Source organism: Ictidomys tridecemlineatus, chromosome 12, assembly GCF_052094955.1.
Source record: "Ictidomys tridecemlineatus isolate mIctTri1 chromosome 12, mIctTri1.hap1, whole genome shotgun sequence".
In the NCBI taxonomy this organism is placed as follows: domain Eukaryota; kingdom Metazoa; phylum Chordata; class Mammalia; order Rodentia; family Sciuridae; genus Ictidomys; species Ictidomys tridecemlineatus.
Window position 1 is genome coordinate 83,279,167 of NC_135488.1, and position 19,408 is coordinate 83,298,574.

The 19,408-nt window shown below is 37.7% G+C and overlaps 1 protein-coding gene across 3 annotated transcripts in view; it reads left to right on the forward strand.

The window, feature by feature from the left end:
• Window positions 1-1,909: 1,909 nt before the first annotated feature.
• Fbxo11 (F-box protein 11) overlaps window positions 1,910-19,408 on the forward strand; it is an 87,122-nt gene continuing 69,623 nt past the window's right edge. Inside the window, exon 1 of one of the 3 annotated variants that reach the window (XM_078029243.1) lies at window positions 1,910-2,947. In XM_078029243.1, the coding sequence (XP_077885369.1) occupies window positions 2,719-2,947 (229 nt within the window). In that variant the 5' untranslated portion in view covers window positions 1,910-2,718. Of the gene's footprint in view, window positions 2,948-3,211; window positions 3,343-19,408 lie in introns of those variants that run through there. The other 2 variants (XM_078029242.1, XM_005324484.4) reach the window with 2 other exon arrangements.

Here is a 19,408-nt window from a genome sequence, read left to right on the forward strand (position 1 = left end):
TTATTTTCTTTTATTGCTGAGTAATATTCCATTGTGTATATATGCCACTTTTTAAAAAAATCTATTCATCTACTGAAGTGCATCTAGGTTGATTCCACAGTTTAGCTATTGTGAATTGTGCTGCTATAAACATTGATGTGGCTGTGTTCCTGTAGTATTCTTATTTTTAAGTCCTTTGGGTATAGACAGAGGACAGGGATAGCTGGGTCAAATGGTGGTTCCAGCCCCAATTTTCCAAGGAATCTCCATACTGCTTTCCATATTGGCTGCACCAATTTGCAGTCCCACCAGCAGTGTATGAGGATTCATAGTGGCATAGGGAGGGGAACATGGGAGGACTAGAGGAAGTCTAGACAGGGCAGAGGGTAAGACAGGAAAGGAGGGGGCATGAGGTTAGAAACAAGGATGGAATGTGATGGACACCATTATCCAAAGTACATGTATGAGGACACAAATTGGTGTGAATGTACTTTGTATACAACCAGAGATATGAAATATTTGTGCTCTATATGTGTAATATGAATTGTAATGCATTTCGCTGTCATATATAAATAAAAATAATAAAAACAAAACAGAACTTTAAAAAGTTAGAAACACCATTATATAGTACAAAATAAGTTCTTACTTAAAAGGGAGTGGAACCCTAATGTCTAGAATGATGGAAGTAATTTGCCTAGAGTCACATATCAAATCTGGGACACAAACACACTATATGATACTGGCTTACATCTCTTGTGCCTCTCCTTCTATCATGTTTTTAACAATTATCTGTCTCAAACTCAGGCAGCAATTGATGAAACTCAAATGAGAGAAAAATCACCAATAGAGCTGAAAACCAGAGAATCGAGAGGTAAGCTCATAGTTTTACCACATCTTTAAAAAGAAAAAAAAAAGATAAACAAAAGAGAGCAAAGAGAATTGAGAACAGCAGCTAAGGAATCAAAACCTGTCTTCCTTGGGGAGAGATTATGCTGAGGGGACCAGATACAAATACTAAAGATAAAGCCTCTTGGGGTTTTTCTTTTCTTCTGAGTTTGTGGGTGTGGAATCTAAGTGTTACTGAAATAATTCTGAAAGAATCCTACCCCAAATAAAAATACCCTTTAATTTTTTCTCCTGTTTTCTCTCATATATAATAAAAAAGGAAAAAAGCAAATCACATAAAAAATCTGTCTCAACACATTTACTTTATTTCTTCTCTCATATATTATCTTCTCGAATAGTACATATAGACCATTTTTTCAAAAACCAAAGCAAACTGACCAAAGGTCAAAACCTTCTGATAGCTTAGATGACTATGATTAAGAGTCAACTCCAAACTTTGGTTACCAACCTCAAAGCTCTGCTAAGTAGATCTCAAAAGATTTGCAAGTACCCTCAGCTGGGCTAAAGGGCACAGAACCTCTAGCGCTCCCTACAGCTAATATTTTAAAACTACCCGCCCCAGAACACCGGAGTTATCAAAGATTGGCTCCCTCGCTCCACTTTTTTCCGCTTAAAAAATCGGGGGTGTGGGGGGGTGAAACGGCGAAATGAAGGATTAATCACTTCTCCCCATTACATCAGCAGCCCCCGCCCTTTCCTCCGAGTACCTCCTCTCCTCAAACAGTCGCTACGCACTGGCGCTCCCTTCGCCTACCCCCAGCTCTATTATATGCCCTGATACCTCCCCATTATCACCCGCCCCGACACACTCCCCCTTCCCTCTTTTCCCCTCCTTGGCGGAGGAGGGAGGAAACCCAAGAGAGGAAACAGGGCGTTGAAGGAAGGGACTTTGCGATAAGAGCAGAGGTTCCATTGGCCCGAAGGTTGTATAGCCGCTTCCCATTGGTCGCCTGGCCGGAATCCCCGCCTCCAGCATTCCCCGCCCATTCACCCCTCCCCCCCGCCCCGAGGCCCTCCCCCGCGCCCCTGGCCAGCCCCGCGGCGGGGAGGGACCGACTGGGCGAGAGTGAAGGCTCCGGCGGTGTCAATGGCTCCTCCTGCCACGGAGCAGCAGCAGAAGCAGCAGCAACGGGGCTGAGGAGGAGGAGGAGGAAAGGTTCCTTTAAGGAGGAGGAACGACGACGCCTCTTTTTCCCCCAATCTCCTCCCTTTACACTCATTTCCCCTTCGCCGAGGAGAGAAGGGGGGAGGAGAGAGAAGAGGCCGAAGAAAGAAAAAAAAAATTCCTCGCAGAAATCTCTTTCAGGGGGTGTGGGGGGGAGGAAGAGGGGAAAAAAAAGAGCCGGGCGCCCCCCGCTCCCTCCCTCCCTGTTCTCCCTCTCTTCTCCTCCTTCTCCCTTCCTCACCCGCCCGCCCACTCCCCCCGCCACCGGAGACGCCGCTCGGGAGTCGGCGGGACCCAGGTCTGTCTCCTCGGCCGCCGCCGCCGCCGCGCTTCGTCTCGGGATCCCCAAGCGGGCGGACGCCCTTTCTTTCTTTCTCTCTCTCTGCCCGTCTTTCTGTCTCTGTCCCTCGCGGCCGCCCCGCCCGGCGGCCTCGGCCTTCCCCGTGCGCCAGGCCCGCCCGGCCGTCCTCGCTCGGGCTCAGTCTGTCTCCCCGGCCTTTCTCTGGACTCGGGGTCCCGCTCGCCCCCTCCGCCCACACCATCTCCCCTTCCCCTCGCCCCTCTCTTTCCTCCCCCTCCCCACCCCCTTCTCCTGCCCCGGAGCTCGCTGTGCGTGTGCGCGTGAGTGTGTGTGTCCCTCCGCCAACGCCGCCACCTCAGCCCGGCAAATGAACTCCGTCCGAGCCGCCAACCGGAGACCCAGGCGAGTGTCGCGGCCGCGCCCGGTGCAGCAACAGCAGCAGCAGCCACCGCAGCAGCCGCCGCCGCAGCCGCCCCAGCAGCAGCCGCCGCCGCAGCAGCAGCAGCAGCCTCCGCCGCCGCCGCAGCAGCAGCCTCCGCCGCCACCACCGCCGCCTCCGCCGCTGCCTCAGGAGCGGAACAACGCCGGCGAGCGGGGTAAGGCCGCTCTCTCTCCCCGCCGCCCGCAGGTTCGGGCGCCTGGCCGGCCGGGCACGGCGGACGGGAAGCCTGGGCGGGTGGGGGCGGCCTGTGCGCTCCGGGGGTGGGAGACGGAGGCCGAGCGGAGGCGGGTCCCGTGGTGCCGCAGTGTCAGCCCGGGCCCGGCCGGGCCGTCAGGAAAAGCCGCGGCTTTCTGTCTCTCCTGGGCTCTTGCTCAGGCCGCGCTTTGTTTGGTTTCGGGGGCTCGGCACCCTCCACCCCCACCCTTCCCTGGGGCTTCTCGCCTCGCCTGCGGACCCCGTGGGAGTCTGTAGGTGGCTGGAGGAAAGGCTAAGGGTGGAATTTCCCCCTTTTCTGCCGCCTTCCACGGTCCGATCTCCCCCTTTCTGTTGGTAGGTGGGGGGAATGGCTGGGAGTGATGGGGCGGTGGGGTTGGCTGGGGAACTTGTTTTCCCCTTTTCTCTCTCTTCGCCTCCCCCTTCCTGTGGAGGAGGGGGAGAGGGGATCCGAGTGGTCCGTGGTGTTGGCCAGGGAACTTGTTTCTCCCGGCCCACCCCCACCCCCACCCCCGGTCACGGGGTAGGGGGAGCAGCGACTCCTCTTCCAACCCCACGATGTTTGCTGCGTAGTTTGTCTTTAGTTATAGAACCTCTGGGAAAGACCCGTTAAATCGAGTCCTTTAGATAAATAAATATAGAATCCATCGGCCATTTCCACCCCCTCCCTCGTGTGCTGTGCAGTTACCCTTCCGCTCTGTCGGCACCCCCTCGATTTTTGTCCCCTCGCTACCCTTCCACGCCGCGGTGCTCCCCTCCATCTCCTAGTGGGGTTTGAACACCCCTTCCATAGAACCGGCCTCTTGGGAGTGAGTGAGTGTGTGTGTGTGTGTGTGTGTGTGTGTGTGTGTGTGTGGGCGGGCGCGCGCGGGCGCTCGCGTGTGTGTTGTGACCAAGGCCTAGTGAAATGTGTCATTTGGACCCAACTGTGCAGCACTGTCTGGTAACCACCATTGTCTAAGGGCTGAGGCTCCCCGGGGTTGGATTCCTGCTTTAGCAAAAATAATGTTCAGCTTTACTTGCATGATATGATTATTTTGGGAGGTTTGTGAAATAGAAGTGCTGCACCTGGATCTCTAAACACAACTATTCTCTATTAATTAGCTGCTTGCAGTGGGGTGGAGGTCAATACTGTATTTTTTGTGTATGGTTGTTGTTTTAAGGAGGAGAATTGTTAGGAGACATTTTGCCTGTTTTAGTTGCCGGATTAAGGTTAATTTCACTTGCGTTGGTTGTCACATCCCCGTTGGTTAAGAGAATTAAAGGCATTTTTAAAATTATACATTCTTTCCTTAAAAACTGTTTCATTGTTTTGATCCAAATATTTAACCAGTGAAGATGTTAATCTGAAAAATAGTTTATAGGTTTTACTGTAGTCACTGTTACAGATAGTCTTTGAGAAAACAGTTTGCTAAATGTTGCTTGAAAGATGTTTCAAACCAGTTAGAAGTCTTGTGCAACATAATTGGTAAATATGTTTTAATGATTCTTTGATGCGTTTACTAGTTTCTTGGCATATTTAAAAATTTTGAGTCTCATCATTTCCTTTCACATATATCAGAGTTCTTCTGGTATTCCATTCAAATTTTCAAGTCTCCTTCTAGAATTACTATTATGTATGCTCATATATTAAAGTGTTTTTGAGAAAACAATGACAAAATTGAAATGCTAGCATTTAATATTAAGGATTCTGCTACTACAGTAAGCTTTTTCAAGATGTGATATGTTAATAACATGAGCACTGAATCAAAATATTTCAGCCAAACTTAATTTACTCCAGTTGTGTATTTTTTAGATGTTTATTCTGCATCTCCATTTTGCAGTTTGTGTGCAATTTCAAACCTGGTTCAGGTGATTTTTGGACAGTTTTCTTCAAAATTATTAGCTACTGAACTCTTTGTACTTAAATTGGAAGTGATTTGGTTGTTGGTAGTAACAAACTAGTGGTAGTTTTCTTTTTAATTGATATTCATAAACTGACAAATGATGTTCATGAATCAGAATTTCAGTATGTACCTAACCAAGTGGTAAATGAAATTGTACTGTAGGATTGTTCCCTTGCTGCAGCCAGGAGGTTCTGGAGGTTCAGTGTTGGCACTGAGGGGAACTATTTTCCCTGATTAGCCTTCAGGGAAAATAGTCTCTCAAAGAGCAAGTAAATGGCCTTAAAATGAATTAAACGTTAAGAAAGATTAAAAAACTAAAATAATCAAAGTTTTGCAGACCTTCCTTAGTTAAAATAGACCATTTTTGAAAAATTGGCATTTTGATTACATTTTTAAAATAGGAAAGTCACATAATGTTCAAAAGTTAGCTAAGAAGAACATTATCTTAAGTTTTATGGAACATACAGAATATCACTACTTCTAGTTTGGAAAAGAGATTTTGTTGTTGGTATTTGTTTAAGAATATGCTGGATTTAATTTGATAAGGTTATTAAGGAACTAAAACTAAAACAAGTGTGTGCCCCCCCCCCCCCAAACCTTTTACTAACTCTTGGTGAGTATGTAACTCTTGCGTTAGTCTTGGATAGAATTACATAATAGTGGTACAGCCAACTTTCCGGTAGGAAATCAAAATGAGACTCACTGTTTTAAGGTTAGTTCAATATATTTAAAATCATGTGCTTTAGGCTTTCAAAGAAAAATTTTAACACCCTAGTTTTTAGCTGCTTTCTCACCCACAGGTTAACTGGAATAAAAACTTAATAACACTTTTAAATATATTTACATATACATAACATATTTGTGTTGCGCACACACAGACTTTCTCTTACATGTTATACCAGTGTTTGAAGAGAAAGAAACTAAATATTGGCCCTGGTATTTCATGGAATGTTGTCTTCACTCATGCTATCTTAAGTGGTCTGTTTGTTGTCTAAGACTGAATACTGATCACTAGCTTTCTTAGACTTGAGTTTGGGGGGCTGGAGATATAGCTCAGTGGTAAACCACTTGCCTATCATGCATGAGGCCCTGGGTTCAATCGTTGACAGCACCACAAGAAAAAAAAAAGTTTCTGAGTTTCAGATTTCACACCACTTTAAACTAGTAGAAAATAGTTTGTGTTCCATATGGTCACAATTTGGTAATATATTCCATCAGTTAATGAAACTGAAAGTAGTGTGGTATTGGGTCTATAATATTTGTATAATATATATATATATATATATATATTTTTTTTTGGTACTGGAGATTAACTCAGGGGGGCTTAACCACTGAGCCACATCCCAAGCTCCACCCACTTTAAAAATTTTTATTTTTTGGTGGAGGGGAGGGCTCACTGAGTTGCTTAGTGCCTCCCTAAGTTGCTGAGACTGTCTTTGAACTGGAGTTCCTCCTGCCTGGGCCATCCAAGCTGCTGGGATTACAGGCACAGCCTTAGCCACCATGCCTGGCTTATTTTGTATTTTTGATAAGCCAGGTATGAAAATTGTACATATTTATGGGATCCCAGGTGATTTTTTTTTCAATACATGTTTACATCATGTATTGTTCAAGTTAGGGTAAGTGCTATCTTTCTTCTCGAATATTTATTATTTCTCTGTGGTGTGAAAACATTGAATCTCCTTTTTTCTAGCCTTTTTGGAGTATGTAAGGCATTATTGTCATTTGTAGTCACCCTACTATGCAGAATACCAGAACTCATTTCTCTTTTCGGTGTCTTAGTACCATTAACCAACCTTTTCTCTTTTCCTTCCCTCAAATCTGCTCAGCTTCTAGTAATTACTATTCTACTCTCAACTTCTATGAGATCAACCTTTGTAGATTCCACATATGAGTGAGATCATGTAGTATTTTTCTTTCTGTGCTTGTCTATTTGACTTAACATAATGATGTCCAGTTCCATCCATGTTGCTAAAGAAATGACAGAATTTCGTGCTTTTTAATGACTGGATAGTATTCGTGTGTGTGTGTGTGTGTGTGTGTGTGTGTGTGTGTGTGTGTGTGTGTAGCGTATTCTCTATCGATTCATCAGTTAATGGACACTTAAGATTGTTTCCATTTCTTGGCTATTGTGAATAGTGCTTCAGTAAACATGGGAGTATAGATGACTTTTTAACAACGATTGTTTATGTACCCTTGTTTTGTTTTAAAAATCTAGAAGGATTTAGCTTTTGCCACCTGTTCTCAGTTTAATTTCTTTATCCTTGGAATCTGTTTTTTAAATTTTTTTCCTTAGAAGTATGGGCAAACTTAAAAGTGTGCTGACCTTCTATGTAGTAATCAGTAGTTTTTAGTTAAAATTAATTTATTTGAATAGATTATAAATGTATATAGTTTAAAATTTGAAAGTCCCTTTCTTTTATCTGCCTACAGTTATTAAATTCTTTTTTTTTTTTTTTTTTTGGATGGGGGACTAGGGATTAAATCCAGAGACATTTTATTCCAAGCCCTTTTTTAAGACAGGGTCTCATAGTGCCTGGCATGGTGGCATACACCTGTGATCCCAGTGACTCAGGAAGTTCAGGCAAGAGGATTAAGAGTTCAAGACCAACCTCAGTGACTTATTGAGGACATAAGCAATTTAGTGAGACCCTGTCTCAAAATAAAAAGGGCTGGAGATGTGGCTCAGTGATTAAGCACCCTTAGGTTCAGTCCCCAGTACCAAAAAAAAAAAAAAAAAATGAAGACAGGGTTTCAGTGAGTTGCTTAGGTCCTCACTGAGTTGCTGAGCCAACTATTAAATTCTTCTACCTGGAAGCAATCACTATTATTAGTTTTTCATTCTTTATGTTTTAATAAAAAATAAAATTTGAGTTCTGAAAATAATCTTTGCATGGAAGATTTTGAAAATAGGTGTAAAAATTTTTTCTCTAATTACTGGGAAAGCATAGGACTGTTTGAAGTGCTGAAAATTTAGTGATGTAGTTTGAGAAATTTGGCAAATGTCATATATTGACAGATTTGGCTATAAAGTTGTAGTCTGAAACAATTATAGAGTAAATCAGTCTATGTCCTATATTTTTGGGATAAAAAAATCTCACCTATGACCTTGGAATTCTAGAATTTCTTTCAGAACATATAGCATTGCATAAAATATTTCTGATGGAGCTACATATTCATAATTTGTGAATAGCTAGTATACTTGTTGGTCTTTTAAACAGGTAGCCTAGTTAATACCTTCCATGGAATTGTACTAGCTTATGATACTTTTAGATTCTTACACTGCTCATAAAATAACCTGTGCAACCTTAATAGAGTAGTTCTGGACAAGAAACATGATTTTCCCTGTTTAGGAATTAAGTTCTGTGGGGCACTACTCTCCCATCTGGTGGCTTAATCTTCAGAATGTGTCCTACTAGAGAAGTGTATTTAAATTTTTTTATTTTTTTCAGCAAAAGAGAGCCTGTTTTTCAGAGCATAGAAATAATTTGAAGGATACAAATTGGGTACTATCAGTGTTAATGTTGAAGTTCCTCTGATCAGGCCTAAAGGCTGTCCTAGTACTGCTTTTCTCTTTACTTGAAATTCTGGCAAACCCTCAGCAAGGCTAACCAGCTTAAGAGAACTATCAGGTAAGGCAACAACCAGCAGTATATCCTGACTTCTTAGGCCTCCCTTTTCCCCTCTTATCAACCCACTTAGATTTGGCAGAATTCAAAATAGTGAGTATAATCATTAGTATCCATGGGGGATTGATTGTAGAACACACACATACTCACCAAAATCTGCAGACACGCAAGTCCATTACATAAAATGACATGGTACAGAATTTGCATATAACCTCTGCATATTTTCTCATATGCTGCAAATCATCTCTAGATTACTTGTAATACCTAATACTATGTAAATGCTATGTAAATAGTTGTTACTACATATATTGTTTAGAGAATAATGACAGGGAAAAAGTTTTGTACATGTTCAGTATAAACTTTTTTTTACTCAATATTTCCAATCCATGATTGGTTGAATTCTAATGAATGAAACCCATGGACACAGAGAACAGGACCAGATATGTTTTCTCAACTTTTAATTTTTCTTATTTTTATTTTAACTCTAAAAATAACTGGTATACAAATGAGTTATTTTTAATATGAGATCTCTTTTTGCCTCCCTATTTATTTTTTTAAAAAATTTTTAGTTGTAGTTGGACACAATATCTTTATTATTTATTTTTATATGGTGCTGAGGATCAAACCCAGTGCCTTGCATGTGCTAGGCAATCGCTCTGCTGATCCACAACCCCAGTCCCCCTATTTATTTTTAACTAACAAGTTACTCTTTATTGTGTGTTTATCTTGTCTCCTATCTCTGAAGAATTATTCTGTTTTCGACTTTCCATCTCATTAATTTATTTGCTATTTGAGTTGCATTATTATTTTCCAAATAATTCTGGTTAGTATATGAGTTTCTTGACAAGGTACCGTTTCCCTCCAAATTTAGTTGTTACCCTCTGAAAATAAATTATGAAGACACAAAATACAAGGAATGAGACAATTGGGTAGTATGATACACAGAGATCTGAGCTAATTACCTGCTTGACATTGGGTAGGCAATCTTAACCTCTCTGTGTTTCTAATCTTTAAAATTGGGATAAGACTTGCCTTAGAATAATTGTACAGATAAAAGATAGTAAACCACCTGGCACATGATAATTATTCAGAAAATGACAGCTCTTGAAATAATGAGGTTTTGGATCAACTGTATATAAAATTAAACCCAAGAGACAAAATGTGTGTGTTTCTGGTATATTCCGAAATGTAATATCTGGATGATTTGGTATAAACTTAGACTGATTTGTAATTGTAAATAAGTAGTCTTATATCTAATGAATTAAAATATTCTTTCATGGAAAAATAAGAAAACAAAAATAGGTATTTGGGATAATAAACATTTAACTGTTTCTGCTCTGTGCTAGAGTCTATTCCAGGTAGTCACAGTTTTATCATTTAACCCTTTCAGCAAGTCTGTAAAGTAGATGTTGTCATTCCTTTTTTTGGGGGGGGGGTACTGGGGATTGAACCCAAAGGTGCTTAACCACTGAACAACATCCCCAACCTGTTTTACTTTTTTATTTTGAGACAAGGTCTTACTAAGTTGCTTAGTGTCTGGCTAAGTTGCAGAGACTGGCTTTGATTTTGCCATTCTCTTGGCCTCAGTCTCCTGAGCCAGTGGGATTACAGGTGTGTAACACTGTGCCCAGCTCATTTTTCTTTTAATGTAGTTGTGTATGGACAGAATGCGTTTATTTTATATATTTATTTTTAATGTGGTGCTGGGGATCTAACTTAGTGCCTCATATATACTAGCAAGCACTCTGTTACATGCTATAGTTCCAGCCCCAGCTCATTGTTTTTGTTTTGTTTGTTTGTTTTTTAACAAATTAGGAAACTGAGTATCCTAGTTACCTAGCAGTAAGATCCTTAGGAGGTAGCTGGAAAATTTTTCCAAATTTGATTTTGATCACCCAGTCACTCCATAAACAAGGTGAGCTAGCAAAACACATTTGGTAATCTGTTTCCACCACTTTAAGAGGAGGGAGTACCTTGCCCTTACAGCATGTCTGTCTTCTGTCCTATCCCATCTATCACTTAGAGAAAGGTAACATTAGTTTGATGCCATTAATTGTTGAATCATCTGAGTTCACATTTTCCAAGTAACCTTCTTATCATAGTTTTGCCTCTCATGTAAATTTGTCTCAAGAGCCTACACTGATTGATCAGCATGCTTTTTCTTCCAGTGCCTTGATGATATCACTAAGCACTTATTGTACAAAGAAGGGTTGATTTCCCCTGAATTACTCATAAGTTATGAATAAAGGGTGTTAAGTCATTTTAGCTCATGGCTACAGATGGACTATTTGAGGAAGGGAAAATGTAAGTTAAATGATAGTGATAGATTTTATTAGTAATTTTGACTGGTTTGTGGACTAAATATCCTTCCTTTACCAGAGTTTAGCGTATTGTATGTGTAGCTTAGAGTTTTTATATGTTTGGTTAACATAAGATGTATGATTAAATTTAATCCTTAGAAAGTAAAGAAATGAAACCAACTAACTTCCTTTATGTTAATTTATTTTGGCTTTAAGCAAATATCAAAATTATTAACTTTACTTTGAAAAACATTAATTTTATTTTAAAACATTTCAAGTAAGAGTATGTTAAAGCAAGTGTAAGTTCTATATGTTTATTGCTTATTCTCCCAATTTCTAGAAATCTAACTGTTAAAGAGTTTTGCTCTTTTAACAAATAGAACATTGTGGAATTGTGTTCAAAAAAGGGATAAATTATTAAAAGCAATTTTCCTATGTGGTGACTAAACATTAAAAACTATTAAGGAATAATACTTCCTTGTCTCATCAGAGAAAAGTGGCACTCACCAATTTTGTAAAGAGGTTTTTGTTTTCTCAAGTTTAGAAATTATTTGAAGGTTGGATATGGATTAAGAATCTGTACTTCAAATTACTATTCTGGTAATGATGATAATCTCAGTTTAGCTATATACCTCTATAATGAACAAGAAAATTCATTTTCCAAATGGCTGAGTTGAGTCATGGCAAAATCATTGTTGAAAATTTTTCTTTAATGTGGAATTAACTGGCTACTATGTAGGCTCAACTATTAGCACTGGTTTCTTTAGTACCATAATATAGCCATCTGACTTGAATCAGATTAGTCTTTGCTGATTTGCCAGTTTTACTTGGGTGTAGGTGCTTTCTTGCAAGTATTCTAGTTTTGAGTGAGAATTCTTTTTCTATACACAACCATTGGTTTTTGTATCTTGTATCCATAGTTTTATAACATTGTGTGTATACACAAATACATATGAATACTTGGTTTTATATAACACTGAAGAGGAAGTGTTTAGGGTGTAAAGGAAGAGCATAGAGCTTTTTTATTCATTTGTTATATTTTGAAACAGGCAGGATTGGTGTATATATGTCAGTCGTAATTGTTTCTTACACAATTAATATATCTTTTTTTTTTTTGAAAAAAGTAGGCTTTCAGGAGAATTAAAAGTGAATGAAGTTTCAAATTGAAAAGTAGGAGTCTTTCCAAGTTATATCATGGCAGCAAGGAAAGATCAAAGATAACTTGTTTGAAAGAAATAGGAAGAGAGGTATGGCACTATATTTTGAAATACAGTATTTTTCATAAAGTGATCTTATAGTAAAGGAAATAGTGAAATCACTTGTTTTCTTTTTTTAATATTAAGGTCGGGTGTATGTTAAAAGTAGCCATTGAACTATTCACATTTGCTTATGACTGGTAACCTCATAATCCTCAGAAAGACATGTGCATTTTTAAGAGTCTGATTATGATTACTTCTCAAATGTTAGTATATTAGGCCCAGTTAAAGAGATAAGCTGTGACTTCATTTGTTTTCTTCAAGTTTTTTTCTTTTTTCTTTTTCTTATTTATTTGCTGCCAAGGGTTTTTGAGGCGGGTACTCAATCACTGAGCCACGTCCCCAGCCCTTTTATTTATTTATTTTTATGTGGTGCTGAGGATTGAACCCAATGCCGCATATATGCCAGGCAAGCGCTCTAATGCTGAGCTACAACCCCAGCCCATCCCTAGCCCTTTTTATTTTTGTTTTGAGACAGGGCCTCACTAAGTTGCTGAGGCTAGCTTTGAACTTGTGATTCTCCTGCCTTAGTTTCCCAAACCTCTGGGATTACAGGCATGCACCATTTTACTTTTTTTCTTTTTTTTTTTTTAAGTGGGAGAAAAGTAGAGTTGGAGCAGTAGGTGTGGTAGTATATACATACAGGTCATTTGAATAAGCAGTGGTCATTTGAATTAGAAAATCTGCGTTTTATGTGTATATGGGCTATAGATGTAATTTTATAGTTAAATTATAGAAATTTTATTAATATTTTTTAAATTGAAGTGCACAAGTCATTGGTATACAGTTTGATGACTTCACAAAGTATACATAGCTGTGTAACCAGTGATATGTAGACCAGAATCCTAGAAGTTCCCTTTAAGGGCCTTCCCAGTTACTGTTCCCAGCCCCATCTTTCTAATTGCTTGGATTAGTTGTACCTGTTTTTGAACTTTATGTAAATCCAACTGCCCAGTGTGTACTCCCATGTGTCTGGTTCTTGCCCTTAATATTTGTGAGCTATATACATGTTGTTGCTGGTAGCTTTAGTTTATTCATTTTTTGTTGCTGTTTAATATTACATTGTATGAATACACTACAATTTATCCATTTTACAACTTATGGGCATAGAGATCTTAGAGTTGTTTTTGCTTGGCTTTAAGACATATGAATATGGCCTTTCATAATTATGTTGCTAAAACCGTTGACTAGAAAGGATGATTCTGTTCAAAAAATCAGTACTTGTTTGATTTTGTTTTTTAATTTCTTGATATGTTTGCTCTTGTATAACAACAGTTCAGTCTTGGAGTTAACAGTTAATCCACATAAAACGGTGTGGACAACCATGTTCTTTTCTTTTCTCTTCTTTTGGCAGATAGCTACTTTTGATATTAAAATATACTAAGTTATCCTAAACACTTGTGTGTGTGTGTGTGTGTGTGTGTGTGTGTGTGTGTGTGTGTGTGTGTTTAAGAGGTAGGATCTCACTAGCCTTGAACTCTTGGGCTCAAGTGATCCTCTAACCTGAGCCTCCTGAGTAGCTGGGTCAACAGGTGTGCACTACTGCGTTTGGCTCATCTGCTAATAATTTATGTACAAATTTTAATCTTTTAAACTTTGGGAAAAGTTTTAGTAGGTTTCTTTAATTTTAATTGTTTTTGTAAGAATACAGTTTTAAAACCTGAGGAACGTTTTCCCCAGTGGTCAGAAAGTTTACCTATCAACCTTGTACACTTTAGTTTTCCCCAGAGATTGCAAGTTATGTTGTTTTGAGGCAGGAGGATATCTTTTTTATGTTTAGGCATTAAAAAAAAATGGACTTTAGCATGTAATTCTGAACCTTCATTCAAAATCTATTACTTTTGCTACCAAAATGGTTATAAGTATTTTTGTTCGTTTAAATTTGGAAACTTTCTTATTCTTTTTAAGCTTACCCTTTCAAACTCATTTAAAAATATGTACTAATTATTTGATCAATTATTTCATTTCATTTTGGGTTTTCTGCTTATCTTTGATTGCCTTTTATTATCTTATTTAAAAATTTCACAAACAATTTGAGGCACAGTTTGCTTTCAAAGATGTTTTCCTAGTATTTAACCAGATCTATCCATTTCTGATGTGTAGGAGAAAGATGAAAAAGTGCCTCTGCTAGCATCCTTGATAAATTGTTCTTCAAGTGAAAGCTTGGTGCTAAAGTGCTCACGGCATATGAACTTTTAGTCTCTATGATTCCTTGAGAATATCAGATGGGGCTGTTCTTAAGGAACTACTTGCTTGAAATTGATGATATGGTATACTTATGTACAAAAGGAGGAAGATGTTTTAATTTCCATCTGCTCCTTCAGCACTTGGCAGTGCATTGCTAACAGTTGCTCTTTGTCCAGAAAAAGCAGTGTAGAGAAGACTATTATTTTTATTAATTTACACAGTTCCATTCAGTAAATGTTGCCCTTACATTCATGGGTAAGGAACCTGAACTGGTTTTAGAGTGGCTCTTCCTCTGGTTGGTTTGTTTGTTGCTTTTAATTTATTTATTTTTGTGTATATGGTACTGGGGATCAAACTACATCCTCAGGCCCTTTTTATTTTTGATTTTGAGACAGGGTCTTGCTGAGGCTAGCTTTGAACTTGTGATCCTCCTCCTGCTTCATCCTCTCACACCTGGCCCCACTTCTTGTTTTTTCAAAGGGATTTCTTAATTAGGGGCTTTTTGAATAAGATGACTTCTGACATGCTCTAAGATTCTTTCTGCATTATTTAAGTTAGTTTAAATCAGCATGATTTGAATTTGTTAGTTATTATATAAACATAGTTCTTGTCTTTATAGAACTTAAAGCTGAGTTTAAATAAAATTGAAATCAGGATGAATTACAAATAAGCTTTATGGTACTGATTTTATTGTCCTCTCATTTTTTCCCTCATGCTCTTTTCTTGTAACAAGTAGAAGTTAACATTTCCATTGATCAATCAATAGTGTATCTCCTGAGCCAGCCTATATTTTTCTGCCTGTGTCAGATACACATATATTTTATTAGTCTGTATCTAAATTTGTGTATCTCCAGGTATGTTTAAAGAACTGGACTTGCATTTGTTCCCTTGATCCTAGACTATTTTGAAAACTAAAATTTGTTAAGAGCTTTCTGTGAAATTTTATTAAGATGATTTGTAATGACCCCGTATACTCTCTTTTAATCATTTTTTGATTACTTTTTTGTCATACTTCAAGTGATTGAAGCAGAGTTTTAGCCCAACAATTAAGCTAAGTTTTCAAATTTTTATGTACATGATTTGAAAAGAAACATGTGCCCAACTAAAGAAATACTTGCAAAGTCAGGGTCATTGATGTAGTGCCCTTCTTTATGCTCATTGTTTTGCCCTTACATCTAGAAATTGGAGGTAGGAGGATAGGTTTATATTAAATTATATGTTGCTATATTCTAAGCACTTTGATTGTAGTTAAAAAATAACACTTAAGGTTTCTCAAAGCATCTATAATCTTATATACCAAATAACTAATTCCCAGGGTAACTTTATGAATCTTACTAATTCATTTTAATGTTTCCATTGTGACATTTTACAGGAAACCTATAATGTATTTTTGTGTCATTGTGTCACTTGATTTGAGAACCTCTTACCTGAAATTTCTGTTGGTTGAAAAACGGATGGGAGATCTGGATATAGGGAGCTTGACCAGGATATGTAAAGTTACATCTTTCGTGGGTCTAGAAAAATGTAAAGTAAGATATATGTTAACATACAAAATGAAACTAGGAATATATACTCTTGATTTGGTAAAATGTCAAAAAAATTTTGGCAAGATATTAGGTAGTAGTATCTTGGGATGTACAGGTAAGATAATTTTTGTTACTCTTAGATCTGCTTGTTTTTCCAATACTGTATATGGAATTAGAAGGGGGAAGAAGCTTCATGACATTGGTCTTGGCAGTAATTTCATGAATATGACAACAGGAGCAAAAATAGACAAGTGGGATTACATCAAAGTAAAAAGCTTCTGCACAGCAAAAGGATATAACCAACAGTGAAAAAACAACCTATGAAATGGGAGAAAATATACAAACCTTATTTCTGACTCAGTGTTAATCACCAAAATATTTAAGGAACTCCTACAACCCAGTAGCAGAAAAACTAGTGGCCCTATTAAAAAAATAGGCTAAGAACTTGAATAGATATTTCTCTGAGGAAGACACAAGTCTGAAAAAAAAAATTGATGTCACTTATCAGGGAAATGCAAATCCAAACCACAATGAGATATTTCCTCATCTCTGTTAGGATGGTTGTTTTCAAAACAAGCAAAAGATTGGGAGGGCTAGGGGTGTGACTCAGTAGTAGAGCACATGCAAAGCCTGGGTTCAATCCAGAACATCATCCCACCCTTGGAAAAGGGGGGGGGGTGTAAAGACATGTGTTAGGATATGGAGAATTGAAACCCTTGTACTCTGTTGATGGAAATGCAAATTGGTGTAGCTGTTATAGAAAACAATATGGAGATTCCTTAAAAAATTAAAAATAGAAATATTGTTGAGAATGTGGCTCCGTGATACAGTGATAACAGCACTTGCCTAGTATGCAAGTATGCATGATGTCCTGGGTTTAATCTCCAGCCCTGGGTTAGAGAGCTGGGTGTATTAGACTTATTATTCATTAGTTCCACTTATGAGTATTTATCCAAAAGAATTGAAATCAGGATCTGGAGGAGATACTGGCAGGTCCATGTTATAGCCGTACTACTAATAATAGCAAAGATGTGAAGACAACCCACATGTTTATTGACATAAGAATGGGTGAAGCAGATGTAAAAACATACAGTGGAATATTATTTAGCCTTTTAAAAGAAGGAAATTTTGTAATATGCAATGACATTGACGTATCTTGAGGACATTATGTAAAATAAGTAAAGTAAAATAAACCAGTCACAGAAAGATAAGTACTGCACGTGGAATGAGATTTCCAGCAGCTGGAAGGAGGGGGCATTGAGGAGTTAATTAAAAAGCATAATGTTTCAATTAAGCACAGTAAATAATTTCTAGAGATCTGCTATAGCACTTTGTACATATAATAAACAATACAGTATTATACACTTAAAATTTTAAGAGTGTAGCACTGGGAATGTAGCTCAGTGGTAAAGCCCTGGCTTGAGGCCTTGGGTTCAATCTCTAGTATTGTACCGAAAAAAACAAAAAACTAAATCTCATGCTAAGTGTTCTTAACAAAATACAAATTAATTTAAAAGTTATAATTTAATAGTTTTGATTATGGGAATTCATACTTCTTGGTTGATGACAGTTCTATCATTTTAAATTTGAAAACTTAAACTTATATGTTTTTCAATGCTGTAGGTTTTAACTGCTTATTAATTTATAAATATTTTCAGTATATGTAGTCACAGTAACTTTAGGATTATAATTGGCTTAGATAATTTTTTTAGGAAGTAAGTATAACTGATCATCAGAAAGTTCAGAGTAAAACCAAAATTTAGTATTTGGGACTTTGAGCCATGATTCTGTCTTTCCCTAGAATTCTTTTTGCATCAGGTTATGATAGTAAATATATATATATATATATATATATAGCAATAAGATTTGTAAAAATTTTGAAAGGTTTAACAATTATATCTCTTAGAAATTATTAAATATTACTCTTAGTGACAAGCCTCAGGGTAACTTAATCTTTCACATGGTTGAAAGTAATTCTTAAAAGTGTTGCTCAAGTTATTTTGTATATGATTAAAAGAAAGCTGGAGAAAAAGAATTGAATTGTTAGATTGATTTGGAGTGGTGTAAGTAACATAGTAAATTTGAAATGGAGAGCTAACGATTATACAATTTTCCCTTTTAGTAGCAGCTATTGGTTCTAGATATTTTATCTTAGAGATGATGAATTAGTTAGAATTATAGAATGTTTAAAATAGAAGGAACCATAGTCCTAATTCTTAAGGTTTATTCAGTTATTCAAAGTGGGGTAAGAAATTAGAACCCAAGTCTCCTAACTCTGAGTCAGTGATAGTAGTGTTATCTTTTCTTGTTAATAGAACTTTATTTCTATTCATTTTTCATTTTTAGTAAGTTTTTGGAACCTATTGATCTGATAAATGTTTCTGTAATTTCTCAGTTGGGAATGCTTGTCTTGTTTAACTGCTTATAGAAGTATGCAAGTAAAATTATTATTTTGTTTCTTATTTGGTTTTCGGTTTTTCTTGTGCAGTGCTGGGAATCATCAGGCTAGGCAAGTGCTCTACCACTGAGCTACATCTCTGGCTCCTGTTGTTTTGTTTTAGTGGTGACTTGTTAGGGAAAAAAAGTATGTTAATCAGTATAAGGTGAAACATATTGATAGATTAATGTGATTCTTCCCAATGGAACTGATTTAAAAACTAGTTAATGCTTTTGAAGAAGGAAATCAGAGTTCTTTTCACTGTGAGTTCAAGTGGCCATTTTTGATAATTCAGATCAATGACAAAAGGATTTACCATTCAATAAATGATATTGATGCTATTGATTATTAATTTGGAAAAAAACATTTAGTTAATTTCCTCCTTTATTTAGTACCAGAAAATTCATTCCAAGTGATTAAAGGCTTCATATTTTCAAAAAGGTTATAAAAGAACTAGAACTACCTTTTCCTTAACAGGGTCAAAAAAATACAAAGGCCTTAAGGAAATATTAAGAAATTGACTACAGGGGGTGGGGCTGTAGCCCAGTAGTAGAGCTATAGCCTAGCATGTATGTGCATAAAATAGAAAGTTTTATGCAGTGAAAAGTGCTAGAAACAAAGTTAAGGCAATGAGAGGCTGAAGGAAAAAAGATCAGCTTATTTAACATATAAATGATGAATATATGAATTTTTATTTTAAAATGTTTTAAATGTGCTGCCCTGGTGGCCCTTAATTGCAGCTACTTGGAGATGGAGGCACGAGGAGCTCAAGTTCTAGGTCAGCCTGGGCAATAATTTAGCAATATTCTGTCTCAAAATAAAAAATGCTGGGAATTGTAGCTCACTGGTAGAGTGCTCCTAGGTTCAATCCCTAGTACCATAGAAAAAGATATTTTTTCTTTAAACATGAAATATTATTTATGGAACTGAGCTCTTTAAAAATCTTCTTCCTTGTCATGTCTTTCTTTACTTTACCCTCTTTAGAAGCAACCAAAATTAAGACTTTGATACAAATCTGTTCATTCTATTTTTTAATACTTCTATATATAAATATGTATTTGTAAATACTTAGTTTACATAAAATCATGTGGTGGTTGCTATGAGAAACAAAGACCATGTCTTCAAGATATTTGTTTCTGAGGTGTAGATGAGAAGTGCCAAGTGAGTAGCATAGATCGTGA